Source organism: Euprymna scolopes, chromosome 30, assembly GCF_053919585.1.
Source record: "Euprymna scolopes isolate OS-2025 chromosome 30, ASM5391958v1, whole genome shotgun sequence".
Lineage (NCBI taxonomy): Eukaryota > Metazoa > Mollusca > Cephalopoda > Sepiida > Sepiolidae > Euprymna > Euprymna scolopes.
Window position 1 is genome coordinate 25,401,541 of NC_136511.1, and position 19,033 is coordinate 25,420,573.

The 19,033-nt window shown below is 33.2% G+C and overlaps 1 protein-coding gene across 1 annotated transcript in view; it reads right to left on the minus strand.

Moving 5' to 3' along the window:
• The window catches only part of LOC145254593 (tachykinin-like peptides receptor 99D), an 864,064-nt gene that overhangs the window by 536,633 nt on the left and 308,398 nt on the right, over positions 1–19,033 (minus strand). The window contains exon 3 of the mRNA XM_080113201.1: positions 366–1,170. Coding sequence (XP_079969327.1) covers positions 366–1,148 — 783 coding nt within the window. The 5' untranslated portion in view covers positions 1,149–1,170. The remainder of the gene's footprint in view (positions 1–365; positions 1,171–19,033) is intronic.

Here is a 19,033-nt window from a genome sequence, read left to right on the forward strand (position 1 = left end):
ATATTTTTTGCGAAAGTTTCACAAATAAAAAGAGATATCAAAATGTATGTAGTTTGTCTTTTCTCATTTCTTTTATTCTGGTCTCGACTCATACATCTTGCTATATATTTATTTTTCTTATCTCTATGTTTGTTTAATAAAAAAATATTGACAAAGTTTCATAAAGAAAAAAAATCAAGTATGCTAACTAGTAGATTATTTCAATTTTTCTTCATCATTTGTATACATGCATTCTGTTAAGTGTGTATATATATATATATATATATATATATATATATACTTGATTCCGTTCAATATAATAATTTCTTGATACATTCTTTTTAAACATTACGTGCACATAGTTTAATATGTATAAATGCACTTACCCTTTTTTTGTTCCTTGTCCGTATGTTGTCACGATTATCAACGGCAATCCCGGGGACTTCAAGTAGCCAAATATGGCATCCGATTCGCAGGTATGCAAATGTAATCACGGTCAGCGGCAAGAGGTACTGCGCTAGCAGCAGGTACATGCGATAGATCTTTGCAAAGTTGGGCGGGTGTTTCGGCCACTCCATATAGCAACATGACACGAGCACGTCGGCTGACGCGTATTGGCGTTTCACTTTGTAGAAGAGTGCCTCGGGGAGGCTCGACATTGACGAGATGAGCCAGATAATGGTCAGGACGACCACAGCCGAGCGTTTGGTAAAGCGTGGCTTGAGTGGATGCAGCACGGCGAAGTAGCGGTCAATGGCGATGACCGTCAACGTGAACACCGACAAAGAGACGGACATGGTGAGTACGTATGGCGCCAATGAGCAGAGAAAGTCGGCGAATATCCACCGTTGGAGGAGGGCTGCCTGGAATTGGAACGGAATGGAGAACATGCCGAGTACGACGTCGGCGGTCGCTAAATTTGCAATAAACAGATTCGTTACGGTCTGCATCTTCTTGTTTTTGACAATGACCAGGATTACCAGTCCGTTACCGATAACGGCCATTATTGAGATAGATCCGTACAGGATGGCGAGCAGTATGACGAGTCCTGTCGGAACTTCATATAGAATACCTTCATCAGTGTGATTAGTCGATGGAAGACCGGTAGATAAGAAATCCATGTCACTGTAAGACTTCTCCAGCAAGGACGATTCTGCAGAACTATTCATATTTTCAGGAAGTGTTTCAAATCTGAAATTAAAGAAATAATAAATAAGAAAAAAAGAGTTTTATCCGGTGGGAGCGACATTTATCATTCATTTATCCATTCAAATCAAAATATTGAAGACAAGTACTCGTTAGTACAGCACGATTACGTTAACAACCGAAGCTAAGCACCATTGTGACACTTTTTATTACATTTTCATCCCAAACAAGACACATTGCCACCTTGATGTAGGGGTCTACTATCAGGGACATAACGTACAGCGGCACCATACAGGAAGTTAGGCAGCAAGATGTCGGTTCACGTTACACTTAAACTTCTACATGTCAGTACAGTTGGGGAACATGGACCCGGAAGGGAGTTCCAAAGTCTAGCAGTTCTGAGGCAGAAGATACTGGATTAGAAAGCTCTCGTACCTCTAGGGATCTCTACTGTATAGGGGTGGGTTTAGCTGCTTGTCGGGTTTGTTTCGGGGTATATAAGTCGAGGGGGTACAAATGCGTGCAGTTCGTCAGGCATTCATCATTAAAATACCTGTAGAACAGGCAGAAAGATTGACCATTTCGTCGATGGGACAGAGGTTGAAGCTTATATGACAGCTCAGGACCTATTAGGTTGGGGACTATTCTTGACCTTTGTCTAGAAGCGAGAGACTAGTAGCAGCCCAAATATGACAACAAATTCTCCATACATGGGAAAATGGTGTCTTATAGATGTAGTATCAGATAGGTGATGATTTCGGAATACCAGGCGCCATAAACAGAACAATATACACACTTTCCTAACAAAACTGAAAAACATAACGTCGTGATCTTCTCTGGATAGATTATAAGTGAATAGTTCAAAAAATAAAATCTATGTTTTAATCCAAAAAACTAGGAGGTACAAAAAGAAAGTTGTACCAGTAAAACGAGCAAATGTTTAGGCACTATAATTTATTTTTCTACATCGCCCTCGCTATTTTCAATGGATATTTGTGAGGATTTCTATGACGGCACTCTGCATCTGAAATACGTCCATGAAAGAGGTTGGGTTCTTAGAGTATCACGCCGTCACCATCTTCAACAGAGCAATGGAGCATTCAGTTATGTCGATTAATAAATGTTTATGTTGTCGTAGCTTTCGTGGTGATATATTTTACAAAATATACGGTACTTCTACTGCTGTTGAATAAGGCAACACTGACTTTTGCTGACGCCGAAATACGCAAACTGAAAAAGCCAAATACAAACGAACCAATGGAAAAATCAATAAAAACAGAAATGAATTTTCAACAGAAAAAAATAGTGAAGAAAAAATTCGTATTTATTGTATGCACTTTATTTTTGAACGAAGTAAACAAATTATATATATATATATATATATATATATATATATATGTATATATATATAAATATATATATATATATATAAATATAAATATATATATATATATATATATATATACATTTCACTGGAATGTATATAATGTTTTCGTTTAGTTTTTGTTTTTTTTAATTTTTCAATAACTTTTTTGTGTGTTTTCTTTTACATTAATAATGCAACAATGATTTTCAGAGTTATATTTGGGTTTTATTTATTTTAGATACTGGTTTTTAAAAAAAAACATCTTTTGTCCGGTTCCTTCTGCATATTTCTGCCAACGATGAATTTTTGGAGTCTGTTCTCGTGCGGTCTCATTGGTAAACATTTCAGCATCTTTTCGTAAATGACCGGAAAATGCTTAACGAAAGCCGGGCATGTCTGTTTAAAACCTGTACAAATACTAAAAATACACACTTACATATTCTTCCCGTATGTGTTCTTTAAACGAACCATTAATAGACTAATTCTTAGTGTGTTTGATAACAAACTCTTCGGTTCTTTGTTCTTTATGCATTTTGAACACATTCTTACGAACATTTACAGACTAAACATCTATAATTACAGTCAATCTGTTATGGAATGCACAAAGTATAAATATTTTTATCTTTAAAAAAAAATTGAGGTGAAGATTGATTCTTCGTATTATCTACTTTCGGAGGACTACTATCCTCATCTTGAATATTATTTTCGCGTTTTGGTCGATTTTAATTCCACCTTCCACTCCTGAAAAAGGTCGGATGTACTCCGTTGAACTCTAGAATATTTTTGCCAACTCGAGAATATGCATTGAATTTCGAACGGCTCACATTTATTAAACATATGGATTGCCCTAGTTCCATAAGTAATGACTAATGAAATAATGACTGCAGTAGTTCTCAGTTGTATTCCGAGTGTCGCCAACACTTGATCACTATATTTTATTAATATATATACATATATATATATATATATATATATATACATATATGTATATATACACACACATATATATATATATATATATATATATATATATATATATATATATATATATATAGGGGGCACAATCAGTATACGAGACGCACCAAAAAGTTAATTTATTTTTATTAGACGAAAATAAAACTAATAGAAAAAAAACGCTATTCTAACGTACCAAAATATATTAGAATAGCACTTTGTTATTTTTGATTTTGTGTAACAAAAAATAAGTAACTTTTCGCTTTGTATCGGATAGTTTTTGTTCCCACTATATATATATATATATATATATATATATATATATATATATATATCTGGGTGTCGCGATAAAATGTACACTTTCTTTAAATGACCATAAAAGAAGGATTTATTATTAGAAAAAAAGATTCATACATCACAATATTGTGAACAAATATAGAAACTTGTTCATTGTCGAAAGTGTTCTTATTATTTTTCAGTATGATCTATGAACACTGACAACGCTCACTGATTGAATCAAAAACGTTCCTAATCAGTTCAATTTCTCTGTTGACCAATTGATCTGATTAGGAACGTTTTCAATTAAATTCAAATATTAGTTCAAACTTCGAAGATGGCTGTCTTTGCTTTTTTGCGAATGTTTCGGTCGCATATGCTCCAAAGTTTTTCAATTGTGTCCGTATCCGAGGACTAATGTCGCTATGAATGTTTATTAATCACATTTTGATTCAACCAATGTTGTGTCGACCTAGCATAGTATCAAGGCGCTCCAGTTTTCCATAAATAGAATAAGATATGCTTTTCACTCTACTTCCGAGACCAACATATAAATAACAAAGATCAGGGACGAGAAAGAGGAGAGAGAAAAATGATGATATATTTAAATATAAAATTAAATATAAAATATAAAATAAAGGGAAACAAAAGTCAAAATGACCCAGATAGGAAATGTTAAAGGCGCGAAAAATATTAGGGCAAAATAATATAGGTCAACTGAAATGTACAGGTCATCATTTAAAAAATGTCAGCAAGAGTTGTTAGACGACACTACGTTGAAAACAAATAAATGAATTAATAAATCAATAGAATATAAAAAAATAAATAAAGAATAAATAAATGAATAAAAATAATTTAAAAAATAAAATATTAAATATACAATCTAAAATAAAAATAAAAATAAAAAAATAAAATAAAAATTATTGAAGGGGTAAGGATGGCCGGTATCTGCTAATTAAGGAAAAAGCAAGAAAAAAAGTAAGTAAATGCTTATAGTAAAATATATGTAAATATTCATGCAAGATATGAAAGTGTGGGTAGATTAATATATAAGATAGATAGGAAAGTTTAAAGCATAAAGCAGAAAATGCAGATAAATGCAAAGAATAGATGAAAAGTTTAAATAAAGGATTATAAAATTATAAAGTATTAAGAAGTATGTAGAAAAACGACAAAGTTTTAAAAAAATAATCCATATAAAGGGTAATATCAATAACTATGTAATCTCAAAATTGCCATAATTAAATTTGGATTATGTTTACAGAAAGAGATCAGTTCATTTTTATAATTTATTATATTGTTACTTTGAGGGGAAGTAATAATAGTTATAGCTTCGGTTTTGCAGAGGCGACATGACTTAGAGCCTGGAGTATAAAACTTAACTTTTGTTTTAGGATAGTCCTTTGGTTGAGAAGGGGGTATTGTTAGAGTTAAGTTTTTTTTAATTAAAGTGGTTCGAGAAGTGCCTTGGTTATTATTAGAATTATGGTTGTTGAAAGAAGAAATGTGGTTTGATATTCTTTTCTTAATTAATGTTGAAGTAGCGGCGATATATTTATGTACTTTATTAAATGCTCGAGGCCTGGTATTAATATTAATTTGCTGATTGGTATTAGTTAGATAGTTTTAATTTTGTTCATAGTTTTCAACAAATGGTGGGACAATGTCTGTATGTTGACTATTTTGGGGTGAATAAGGAGTGTTGTTAGTGTAAGGATGGCTGTTAGGAGAAATATTATTATTCTCATTATTATTGTCATGATTATTATTAATATCATCATTTTTACTAGTTGTACGATTGTAGATGGAAGGGCTGCTCGAATGGTGTATTGGATTATTAACTATATAAGATGGAAAATGGGAAGAAGAATGACTTGAAGACGAAATATTAGTGTCTGTTATGGGAGGATTGCGGGGGAGCTCAGTAATAGTGCAAGAATATATAACATCTTTATAGATGCAATCATTATTGAGTGAGCAAAGATTTGTGTTATTACAATTGCAGTTAGTTTGGGGTTTAATTGGGAAAGGGATTTTTTGAACTGATTTAATTTTTTTGTTATTAGATATTAAGATTCCTTGTGCTAAATTAGGCATTGTTGTATTAGAAATCCTGATTGAATTTTTATAGAAAATAGAACTATATCTGTGTGGGTATTTGAAAGAGTTTTGTACAATGTTGAAGAATCCCTTAGATATATTAGTCTTGACATTAAGGCTAAATGGAGGATTAAACCAAATACTTTTCTTTCTCCTGATGCGACTAGGTGGGTTAGAGGTATTGCGATTAGTATTTGGATTAGAAATGTAGACTGGTTCTTTGTTATTGATAGCGGCAGATCTTGTTATTTGAACTTGTTTCTTACGAGTCATATTGTGTGTGATTACAGATTTTAGGCGGCCTGTAGGAGGAGCACAATTTTTGTATTTAATCTTTTCCTTGCGTCCTGAGTTCCATAAGCCATTATTGAAGATAGTAACATTTTAATTAACAGTTTTGTTTTTTATCAGCATAATTAGCAGAAATTCTTCTAGAGACAGATGGTACTATAGATTTTATAATTGAGTTGGGGTGGACGTATAAAAGCGTAAGATAAGATTTATGATAGGGGCTATGAGCTTCTGTGTAAAGATTCAATTAAGTAACATCTAGAAAATTTGAAGTTTTTTGTATGGTTCGATAATTATAGAAAGGCTAAAGTTATTGAAGAAGTTATGTAATTTTTTACTTGGTTTGTTGTACTCTCTTGGCCTGGCTATTGTAGTAAAAAGGGAATCGTCTCTATAAAGACCCCCTTGGATATGTTTAAAGTGGTATTAAAGTTCTTTCAGTAAGAAGAGTCCGACTTAATGTGTAACTTCTGCTTTAAACTTATATATATATATATATATATATATATATATATATATATATATATATATATATCTTCATAATTTACTCACATAAAATTAATATACGAAAGTATAAATCTATGCGTAAACTTTAAGGATTTACTTCAAAACTGCTCAATACATAGGTAGAGCTAGATAGTAAGTTATAAAATATATATGGCGATTAAGCTACACTAGCTATTCCGCGTTTCATCCACTCTAGGACTCTTCAGGCTAATGCGCATAAGATTGAAGAGTTCTAGAGTGGATGAAACGTGGAATATTCAGTGTAGCTTAATCGCGATATATATTATAACTTACTATATATATGCATACATATATATATATACATATATATATATATATATATAGTAATTTATAAAATATATATGGCGATTAGGCTACACTGAATATTATGCGTTTCATCCACTATAGGATTCGTCAGGCTTATGCGCGAATTCTGTGGTTGCTTTTTTTATATATGCTGAGGATTTCTAGTCAGTCAATCAGCTTTCTAGTATCCACCGCGCCCCTTCCTATCAGCCAAAGAGCATGCATTTTATCGAACAACGATCTGTTCTAGGACTAGGTTAGTGGTTTAAGGTAGACCCTTTTCTTCCTTTATATATATATATATATATATATATATATATATGTATATATACCTATGTGTACACACATACATGCACATATATATAAATATATATATATACATATATGTGTGATCGTTTATGTATATTCAGGTTTATTTAATTTATTTATGTTATTTGTTTTCTATTGTTATTTTAGTTTTAAAGCTATTTTGTATCGCTATGATACAGTAAGTTTTATTTTGTGAACACAGTTGTTTGCTATTTCTCGTCTACAGTTTAATAGATTTTGAGGTTCTTTAAAGTACAGGATAGCACATTTTCATGGAGGCATAATTTACATGGGTCGTCTAAATGTCTGCATGTGGTAGCTTGTCTCATTATTTTCCATTCGACTACCGGCGAATGTCCGCTTTCTTTGAGTTCCCAGTATTTATTCGCTAGTGTTGTTTTTATACGGTGTTTTTTATTTTGGAATGTACTTTTGTGGTCATAGTATCGGGTTTTGAAATCTAAGAAAGGCATGCCTATGTAATATTTCTTGTTATTCGGGGTTTCTTTCGCAAAAATTTTTGCTTGATAAACAACACTTTTTGTTAGACATTTATTTTGGACTGGGCAAAGTGTGCGGTGTCTACAATTGCATTTATCTTGTTCGTTATTTGTATTGTTATTTATTGTATGGTTGTTCTTGTCCGGGGATGGTTTGTTATTATTATTATTGTTATCATCAATATTATTATTATTATTATTATTATTATTATTATTATTATTATGATTATTTCTGCTAGTGTTGGTTTTATTTCTGTCATGGTGTCTACTTTTTTATTGTTTATTTTGTTGTTGTTTTCATTGTTTTCATTTAGTATTTTGTTTTTATGTGCTTTAATTATCATCTCTAAATTTTCGCAATAACTGTAAGATAACTTCAAGGTATTATTAGTAAAGATTTTGTGTAAGGAGTTGGTTGCGGGAAAGTGTTTTTCAATAAGATCTAGAAATTTCTTGCCAAGTTTTGTTTTTAACATTTGATTGTATGGTTCCGTATACCAAATTATAGTTCTTTTTCTTCTATTTTTAATATTATTATAGTTGTTGGTGTTTTGTTGCTTATATTTGATATCGATATTCTGTATCCACTATTTTATAGGGCTGTTTCCTAGATATTGGTTGACCTGTTAAATGCATTTTCGTCGCTTGAGTTATTACTGAGTCTACTTACGATCGAGTTAGGAATGTGTTTTATAATTGATGATGGGTGGTTCGACTTAGGGTTTACGTAAATTGGAGTAGCGTTATTTTTTAAGTATGGTTCATATGTGTTTTTATCTAAGTTGAACGTGACGTCCAGGAAATTTGTTATTTTTATGTTAGCTGATACGTCCGCTTTTAGGCCTAATTTTTCATTTCTTTGTGTATAATTTTCTTAAAGTTTTCTCCCTTGACTTTGTTGGAGTTTTTTTTATAGCTTGTCCGTCATCTCTATATAGGCCGATATCCGTAGTATCGACTATGCTTGTGAGGGTATATAGAATGAATAATCCCACAAGATCTGATGCCTCTGCAGAGTCTCTGGCACCCATCGCCAAATTGAACGAATTTTTCATTTTAGTTTTTATCCATTGGTTATTGTTATTTATTAGAACTGATTTTCTACATTTTTTAATGATGTTAGTTTCTTCTGAGGATATATCAGTGTATGCCTCGGCAAATTCTAGGGCAATGTTAAAAAGTTCTTCGGATATCGAGGGATAAAAGTCTATGATGTCAAATTGTATGAATGTACATTTATCTTTGTTTTCTATATTTTTAAACCAGGTGGTTGCTTCGGTAGTATTTGCCCACTGGTTTAGTTCTAGGTCCTGTTAGATTTGTTTGTTTACTCTATAAAGTATAGTTTTGCTAATTCTACCTATTTCTTGTTTAGTAAGGGTTATCTATCCATGTAAATTATGCCTCCATGAAAAATTTGCTATCCTGTACTTTAGAAAACCTCAAAATCTATTAAACTGTAGACGAGAAATAGCAAACAACTGTGTTCACGAAATAAAACTTACTCTAGGATAGCGATACAAAATAGCTTTAAAACTAACAATAACAATAGAAAACAAACAAATAAGTAAATTAAATAAACATGAATATACATAAACGATCACACATATATGTATATGTATATATATTTATATATATATGTGCATGTATATGTGTACACATAGGTATATATATATATATATATATATATATATATATATATAAAGGAAGGTTTTATTAATTTTATTTTTTTTAGATTTTAAGTTTCTATAACTTGGTAGAAGGATTCCAATATGGGGTTTTCATTCGTCTATTTCTTATACTTAAGTTCATGTGAGTTTTTGCTGCTAAATGACTTTCATTGACATTCACTTCGTAGAAAAACTGTTTAATTTTCGATTTTGGAGCGATTGTTCGGAAAAGTATATAACTTTACACGAATAGGGAGGATATTTTTATCCTGTTTGAGTGATCCGTCCGTGAATTTTTATTTTAATATATTTTCATAGAAATGTTTCCGTTATGTAAAAAAAAAACCTATTTTCTTTACGTCACAAGTGTCACGCTCATACATGAATTCCATAGCTAATATAACATCCTGTCCCAACGGGTCACGGATAGACTAGTATATATATATATATATATATATATATATATATATATATATCATATTACAGATATAATATATATATATATGTATACTAGCAAAAGTACCCATCGTTGACTGGGTTTAAAAACAGCCTACAGAGAATTGACTCTGATTTATGAAAGTATGATAGCTTATGAAAAGGAAGGGTTGTAAAGAGATAGCTTCGAATTGTGGGGCATCGAAACCAAAGCAAAATAAGATGAAAGTAAAAATAAAATAGATAAACACCATAATTTATTATACCATATCTGTTCACACTGAATCACTTTTCACAATATTCCGTGGATCTATATTAAAAACCTTGTTAAACTTTGTGACATATTTCCATTCTATGGAGGTCAGGCGCGAACGAACACCCACTTTTATTATACCATATTTCTTCAAACGGAAACATAATTATCAAAGAATAATTACGCAGATAGATATGAAAAGTCTTTATTAAAGTTTGTTCCTATTTCCATTCTATAAGTCATGGATATGACCTTAAACGATATCCAGTGGTGAGGCCCCAACTTGCGGGCTTTGTGGAGTATGGAGTCACCCTTTAATTGCCATTGCTCCCAGGTCCACTCTGACCCAGAATTGTAGTACCTGGTAAGGTACCAACTATGGGTTAAATAGAAACCGACTCGAAAACAACAAATATATTCTATTATTTTATTTTACTTCAAAATCTTTGGATTCGGCATCAAATAAAATGAAAAGGTTTGATATGCCGGAAAACAAAAGCAACCAACCAACTTATTCTATAGAGGACAGGCGCGAACGCAACTCCCACAATTTTATGATACCATCCCTATTAAAGTTAAAAGATACTTATCAAAGTATTATTATGTACATCTATATAAAAAACACCTGTAAGCGTTATTTTTTTAATTTATAAATATTTTATTTCCATACTTTGTGGACCAAGTTGCGTACGCAGACCCCACAATTTCAATGTATCATCATTATGCCAGATTAACCAGTCTCATTCCTGTGTCTCGATACATCTTCTATCATAATATTAAATCAGTTTTCTATAATAAGCAACCATATAGGAGCCTATTCGTGACCAGACAGACACACACATAGACGTTCAGTTTTCACCCTGAACTGAAGACTCCCGAAAGGATGAAACACTTGTGTCTGTATGCATTTAATTATTATAGAAAAAAATAATTATATATATATATATATATATATATATATATATATATATATATATATATACATATATGTTTTGAATAAATGACAAAAGACTATTTTCCAAAATTCATTATGTTGACCATGCTATAATTTATTCCTTTAATTCAGTTGCTTTTACTATTCTATAGAGTGTCTCTTTTGCTGGGCAAATTCAATCATTTAATAATTATATCAATACGTGTATTTATTATGCCATTAACTCATCAAAAGAAATAGCAACTATCACTCGGTCCTGAGGAAATAAAGTGCCTTTTGACATGATTAAAATCCGAAAATTGGAAAAGAATCTTTAAATACCACTTAATATGTTTTCAGTACGCCATTTTTAAATAAGGATTGGTGTATATTTTAAAAAATGTATTTTCACAGGCATATATATATATATATATATATATATATATATATATATATATATATATATATATATATATATATATATATATATAGGGAACCTTAGTTTATCCGGGAATAAGATAAGTATTTATAAATGTTTCACATTTCCATATTTTATTGTTATCAGAAGCGATTAATTGACCATTTTCCAATCCTCCCTGCTGTTAGTCCACAATACGTTGTAGTCTCCATTGCACTGTTGAGAACCTACTATTTATTTGATGACTTGAATTAAAGTTTAACATATAAATATAAAGGAGCATGGCTCAATTGTGCTCTAAACAAGAACACTCATTTCCAACGTGCGTCTGTCATATCAAAAACTCTACTGTCGATTTTATATGTCGGGCACTTTTACTTGTGCTCTTATGATGTCTTTGATTGATGTTTAAAATACAAAAGTCAATTATTATAGTTAAATTTTTGCTCTAATTTTAAACACATCTCTACATGTTATTTTATATGTCGGCCGTTTTCACTTGGCCGGTACAGAAAATTCTTAAATGTATTTTTGATTTAGGCTGTTATAGGCGTTTACTTTAGTTTAAATTGCGTTTTTTATCGGATTATATACGGTCATTGATTTTCGATACCTTTTGAAGACATTCCGATACAAAACCTATGTAAAAACACAGCCAGACACGTGCATTATATTTTTGTGAAATTTAAAAAAAACGGATCAGCCGTTTAAGAATCTACAGAGAACGAACTCATATCAACACACACAAACTTTTGTATGTTCATATAATATTAGAAAATTAACACTATAACTGTAATAAATCGTACGTATTTAAATTGTACATCTCAAAACAAAAATAGGTTTTAGGCTCCCAAATTTTATACTAAAATTGTTCGCAAGAACTTTTGACGTTGTGGCTAAATTCAGTTGCAATTCAGACCCAGTCGGTTTACATGTACTTAAGCTAGTATTAAGATCGGAATAGACAAGAATCATACGATGTTTACGGGTCAACTCCGTACTAAATCGCTTAGAATCTCTGTTCAATAACCTTAACAAAAGTGTACTCTATTGTTAAATACTAAACAACTAGAACATCCTTCCGGCATTTGCTGACATTCTCCAAACTTAACGATCCGAAATGTGAAAAACATATTGTCTGAAATATAACCTTTAATTCTGGTCTATTCTAATGCTTCAAGCTTTTGACTAATTGTAACTTCCTCCAGTCTTGACAGACTATGGATTCCCACTGTGCGAGCAATTTTTGTGGCAAGAGTTGCGCAATTCCAACCAAACCTCTCCTTAGTCGACATTGTTGAATACAAGTGGAGGTTCAGGACGACTGGAAACAAATGCCGAGATAATCGGAAATCACATATAGCGCTTAGAATTCCCAAATAGTCACCCACCTGGAACTAGACAGGCTCAACGTTGCTTAACTTCGGAGATCTGAGGAGAATCAGTGTGTCACCGTGATAATGCCGTACAAATCAACTCAATATAGATCGATAGTAAAATGCTGAGATACAAGAAAACTTTTTTTAACCATTTCATCATGAGATTAAATATTGTTTCCTTTTTTTTTTTAAATAGGAATGGAAGTTAGTTCTTAATAAGGCTCAAAGGTTACTTAGATAATAAGGGTTAATGAGTGTCAGATTGTGAGAAAACAACGTTGTGATCGATAATGGTGGTCTTAGATAGGATTTTATTCCTTTTGTTGTTCTATTTCCAGTTTAAAATGGTTGTAGTCGACGCCAAAGCGACAAAGGCTGGTCCGTTTTCTTCCTTTCTGTTCTATTTCCTCTCTTTTTTACTTTTTCTTTGCTTTTTATTTAATAAGGTGAAATAGGGAGGGAGAGACATAAAAAAGAAGGAGGCTTCTTGCATGTTAAACCATGAAACATATTTTCTTGATATTGCCACAGTAGTAGTGGTGGTGGTGGTGGACGTAGTACTTATATTAACTCGCCAGAATTTAAAAGGAAGACGCAATAATAATTAGTTATATTAGTCTTCCAAACAACCATGTTATAATCAGCTAGAAATGAATCTCGTTGACCATAAACTGATAGCAGAGTTTGGTAAGCAATTTCTTTAAAAACAAACGTGTATCCACATACATAAATATATATAGAAAGTAGTTTGTGTTTATTATAACATTTTTTACGCAAATATTATGCAAGTATAAATCACATAGAATATTTGCATGAATATAATTACATATCATAGTTAACTAAACCTTATCATCACATAAGAAAACCGGAAAAAACCCTAATATGGAATTAATCACAATAAATCTTTAAAAGAACATGGCAATAAGCTAGATCCCTTGCAGATACATCCATTTCAACGACCCATATAGAAAAAAGTTGTATTTGCTTTAGTAAATAAAAAACGGGTTTAATATGAATATCAATACAAAAAAAAACAATTTGTAAGTGTATATATATATATATATATATATATATATATATATATATATATATACAGCTATCCACATACAGTACTGTTTCGCATCTGATCAGTGCGGCAAGACAGACAACTGTCTGAAGAGAGGTTCGAAACCCAACCGTCCAAATCAGAGTCAAGGATTCTCACCATTGCGCTGTACGGCTGCTGCTGTGTGGGCAATGAATTAACGATGTTTTGACATCGTTCAAATGCCTCCGCCCGATTTGTTTACGCAAAGAGCGTCGCTTCATACGCTAATTACAGTTTGTATATCACTTCCCAATATGCTCACCCCAAGATAGGAAGGAGTATTATTCATTCACATGGAGTACTGTTACGCTCTTTCACAGTTCATCAGTGCGGATAGGAAGGCAACTGCCTCATGCCAGGATCGAAAGCCTACCGCCGAAATGAGTGTCACTCTTTCTCTCTCTCTCTCTCTCTCTCTCTCTCTCTATATATATATATATATATATATATATATAATTAATAGCTTTTGTGTGAAATTCTCGATTTTGGCAGAAATATTCCTGTGTCCGACAAGATGCACCTGGAGAAGGTCGGAGGTTACATCAACCGAAAGGTTTTGAAAATAACATTTTAGATGAGGACAGTATTTCGATTAATTCAAATCATAAGGATTTTCTCAGTAAATCATGTCATGAAATGAAATAGTATTTGCTTTGAGTGTCATGGCTATGGTTAAAATGTTATTTTTTTAAAAATTTAGATCTATCATGCTTATGTTTGCAATATAATTTTATTTGGATCTGACATTCTTAAAATTGAAATACAAGGTGCCTTCAATAAGTTTCCATTTTTTTGTACAGGCATTTTAAATTATCATAGACATTTGAATATTACATATGTAATTGCTATGCATCTGATGAGATGACTAATTTTTGTGATTTTAGGTTTAAATTAACAGCTACCACAGAAATTGAATACACCTTACTCAAGCCTGATTTTCAAGGCTAGTGAATTTCAAAGATGCAATCTGGACGTGAGGACACTTAAGAAGAACGATAGTAAAAAAAATTCTGTTCTAAACTTTGAAAAGAATGACAAAGAAACGTATGAGATACTTCCGACTCCATTTGCACCATCTTGCATGAATCGAGCATACGTTTTTAGGTGACGTAAAAAATTTAAAAAAAGGTGGCAAGTCTGTGAGGAATGATGATAAGTAAGGAAGTAAGAACACCAGAAGTGATTGGCCAAATTAAGAATTTCATGGATAAAGACTGCCGTGTGTCTATAGAGATAATAAGTGCACGATTTGCTATCAATGTTGGAAGTGTATACACTATTACCTGCGAGTTAGGGAAGATGCCGAAGATTTGCGTGAAGTTTGTCCCAAGATGATGCGAAGAGAAGATCAGAAAGAAAGATATTGTCATAGCAGCAGGACCATTGCCGATCTTGTAAATTACGATCCCGCAGTTCTTCATGCTCTGATGACATGCGATGAATGCTAGATTTAATGTTCTGATCCTGAAATCAAAAAATAGATAGTGGCAGCATGCTGGCTCTTCAAGACCCAAGAATGCAAGAGAGAGAGGAAATCCACCCAGAAAGTTTCGATGATTCATTTTGTGACGATACTAGCATGATCTATATGCACTGGGTTCCAACTGGACAAATAGTCAACAAGGATTTATGTTGAGGTTATAAGAGAGTTCATGAAGAGGTCAGTATCCTTCAAATCGGGACAGTGACATTTCCATCAGGACAGCGCACCAGTCCACAACTCTAACCTTGACATAGACTAATTGACCAAGATGAGAATCGATACAGTTGCTCACCCTCACATATTCCAGACATTGCTCCCTGGTACTTTTGGTTATTTACTAAGTTCAAAAATTACGATGGAGGCTAGTTATGAGACTATTGAGGAGGTGAAAGATGTGGCCAGGATCACGCTCACACACGAAGACTTTTATGGGGGGTTCCAGAAGTTGTTGCAATGATACAACAAATGCATTGCAGCTGGAGGAGATTACTTCTAAGGAGACACTGAGTTTTTAGTGTGTACTATCAATAAAAATGTCTATGCGAAAAAACTCTGGAAACTTCGTATTTAATTATTAGGTTTCAAATAGCATTTTATTTGTCTTTTACGCCTTATTATAAACAAAACAAAACATTCCCACCACTCCATCCGAGTGTGTAATGAATGATGCTTGCTAACGTTCGTTCAATTTCGTCTTAAAATGACCGAAAATAATGCATTCCGTTTCATAAAAGGAATTTTTTGTAGACGAAATTCTCGGAACGATACTGAAATATTTCTCCTTTGAAATTCGTCTTTCAAAGATGGACGTTCAAACAATTGGTTTATTTTTGCATCTGTTGTTGTCGGTGATCTGCTTTAATGGCCGATTTTAAATTCGCAAAAGATGAAAGTAACCACTTTCTAATAAAAATCGAAAATTGCGATTGTGATTTATTTTTGGAACGAACATATCTGTGCTCTCCGTTTCGTAACTCCGTATCAAATATGACATGAATTCGGACCACTACAGCGTGAAGTTGATGTATGTCAGCGGCTTACAATCTATGCGAAATGAAACGGCTTCCTTCGGAGCAGAGAGTTCCTAGGAAATATTGAATTCACAAGTTGTCCACAGTCGCATATATACGTCAGTCAGAGAAGATGATAACTGTATGTAACGTCCTAAACACGTTTAACGTGCATGTAGCCGAACTCCCGATCCTGTTACGTGCAGACGCTTGGGATCCAACACTTTGTATTAGAGTACGTCGCAAAAGACCGGAGGAAAATAATGACTCGCTTTTTTTTCCGTTGAAAAAAACATATATATTCTGAATACTTTTCAGAGATTAACATGGTCGTGACCTACTCGAACGTAATTCTTACCTGAATCCCCTTATAACCTCAGCATAATAATCCTTGTTGACTATATGTCCCATTGGAACCCAATGCATGTAGATCATGTCACTTCTGTCAAAAAATGAATCATCCAAATTTCTGGGTGGGTTTGCTCTGTTTTGCATTTTCGGGTCTTGGAGAATATTGGTCATCTTGAACGTGATCGTTATCCTCTCGACCGTGATCCTTGGTCTGCGCACACATTCTGTCCCTTACGCGCAGACATGCTCTGTTACAGGTAAACGTTTGCAGTTATCTCAAAAAGGTGTCATTGTCCACTTATATAGAGATCATGTTATTTTCAACTGACCAGGCTCAACATTGACTAACTTCAGTGATTTGACAAACATTTTCAGTCAAAGTAATTATACTATATAAAATGAAACAATAAAATTGTTGCTTTAGAAAAGACGACATGATTCAATTTCCGTTTGATTAAAATCGGTTTTGATTTTCTTTGAAGGTCATCTACTAGGTCGCTAGTTGTTTACAAGTCCTAAGAACGATAGCCCCCTTTTATCATGTCTGAAAGTGGCACAATGTTCAACGAGCGAGATCGGAGATGTGCCGCTATACAACTCATGCTTTCTACCGATCCAAGTTACTTCAAAAGGACCATTGCCAGCGCCCTCAAAATGCGAATCTGGTAATTGAAGGCTCGGTGGCATAGCTCAACGAAGTTCTCGGCTACGCTTATGGTGTTTAGTTTAGTTTCAAATGAGAACCACATCATGCCACGTCACATCATCGAAGCCGGCTTGTAAATCGACACCAAAGTGTACCCGGGTGTGCTGAAGAGGGGGGTGATCCTCTAATGCAATCAGGAAGCCGTTGGAAAAATCTTGGTGTAGCAACAGGACTCATCACATGCTCGAAAGTCGAAAGAGACGTAGGCTGTGCTTGAGAAGGAGTGCTATAGCTTTTTTATCCTTTTCCCACTGCTCCCTCATTCCGCATCTAGACCCGCTAGACTACTTAGTTTGATTATACATCGAGAACAACATCAAAGCAAACCTTATAGCCACCATCCGCCGAATATTCGCCGAGCTTACGTCCGCAATTGTTAAATAGGAATGCTTCCAGGTCCGGACAGGTGTCGAGGCCCTGTGTAAGGCTAAAGACGACTACATTGAATACATGGCAGCTTAAATCTCTATCGTCACTCTCAAATCATAGAACTCATCTTCTGGCCGTACTGACCTCACTTGAATCCGCTTAGTAAACGTTATATAGCCGCCGGGAATGTTGATCAGTTCAATTACTTCTGCATCGAAACGCACATATTTACAGGGGTGCGTTCTTGAAATTTCACACAGTCAATATCTGCAACAGAGAGATTACACTGTCACGTGCTAAATACATAACACTATTGGTTTTTTATGATAAATAGGAAATCTGATTACATTAAAGTATATTTAAGCGTATTTCCTGACCGTGTCAGGACGGGCGGGGGCATTACAATATAGTGGGTACTCTGAAATAATCAATAGAGAATTGGCTCTGTAATAATATTTATGAAAGTTGAATACATATAAATGTATCTTACGATTGGGCAACGCCGAGTTATTTGTAGTATATATGTAGTATATGTAGTATATATATATATATATATACACATATATATATATATATGTATGTGTGTGTGTGTGTGTGTGTGTGTAGAGAGAGAGAGAGAGAGAGAGAAGGGGGAGAGTAAAAGTTAGAAAATATATATGCCAATAAAGCTACACAGAATATTCCTCGTTTCATCCACGCTAGGATTCATCAGGCTTATCATGCTGAATCTTAGCGTGGATGAAAGGCGGAATATTATGTGTAGCTTAATTGCCATATATATTTTATAACTTACTGCCTAGCTCTACCTACGTATTGGACACTGTTGAAGTAAATACTTAAAGTTTACGCATAAATTTATACTTTTGTACAATAATTTATGTGATTAAGTAATCATATATATATATATATATATATATATATATATATATATGTATATATATACACTTATTTATAATTATAATGATAAAGTCCCTTTAGGTGAACCCTGTTAAGAAGATAACATCTAAAAGACAGTAAACTAGCGCTTATGTAATGTCTACGGCTTCTGCTCGTTTGAAGACTCTAGACTGTCTACAGTCCTCGCACGAATTTGGCGTGCATATGTTTTTAAATCCACTTCATTTCCGTGGCAATTGTTTGTGGCTCAGAGGCACTGATTTAGACAATGAAATCAAATGTTGTTTTGTGACTGGGTTCGTATCTCCTAACCGGTAGGATTTGTCAT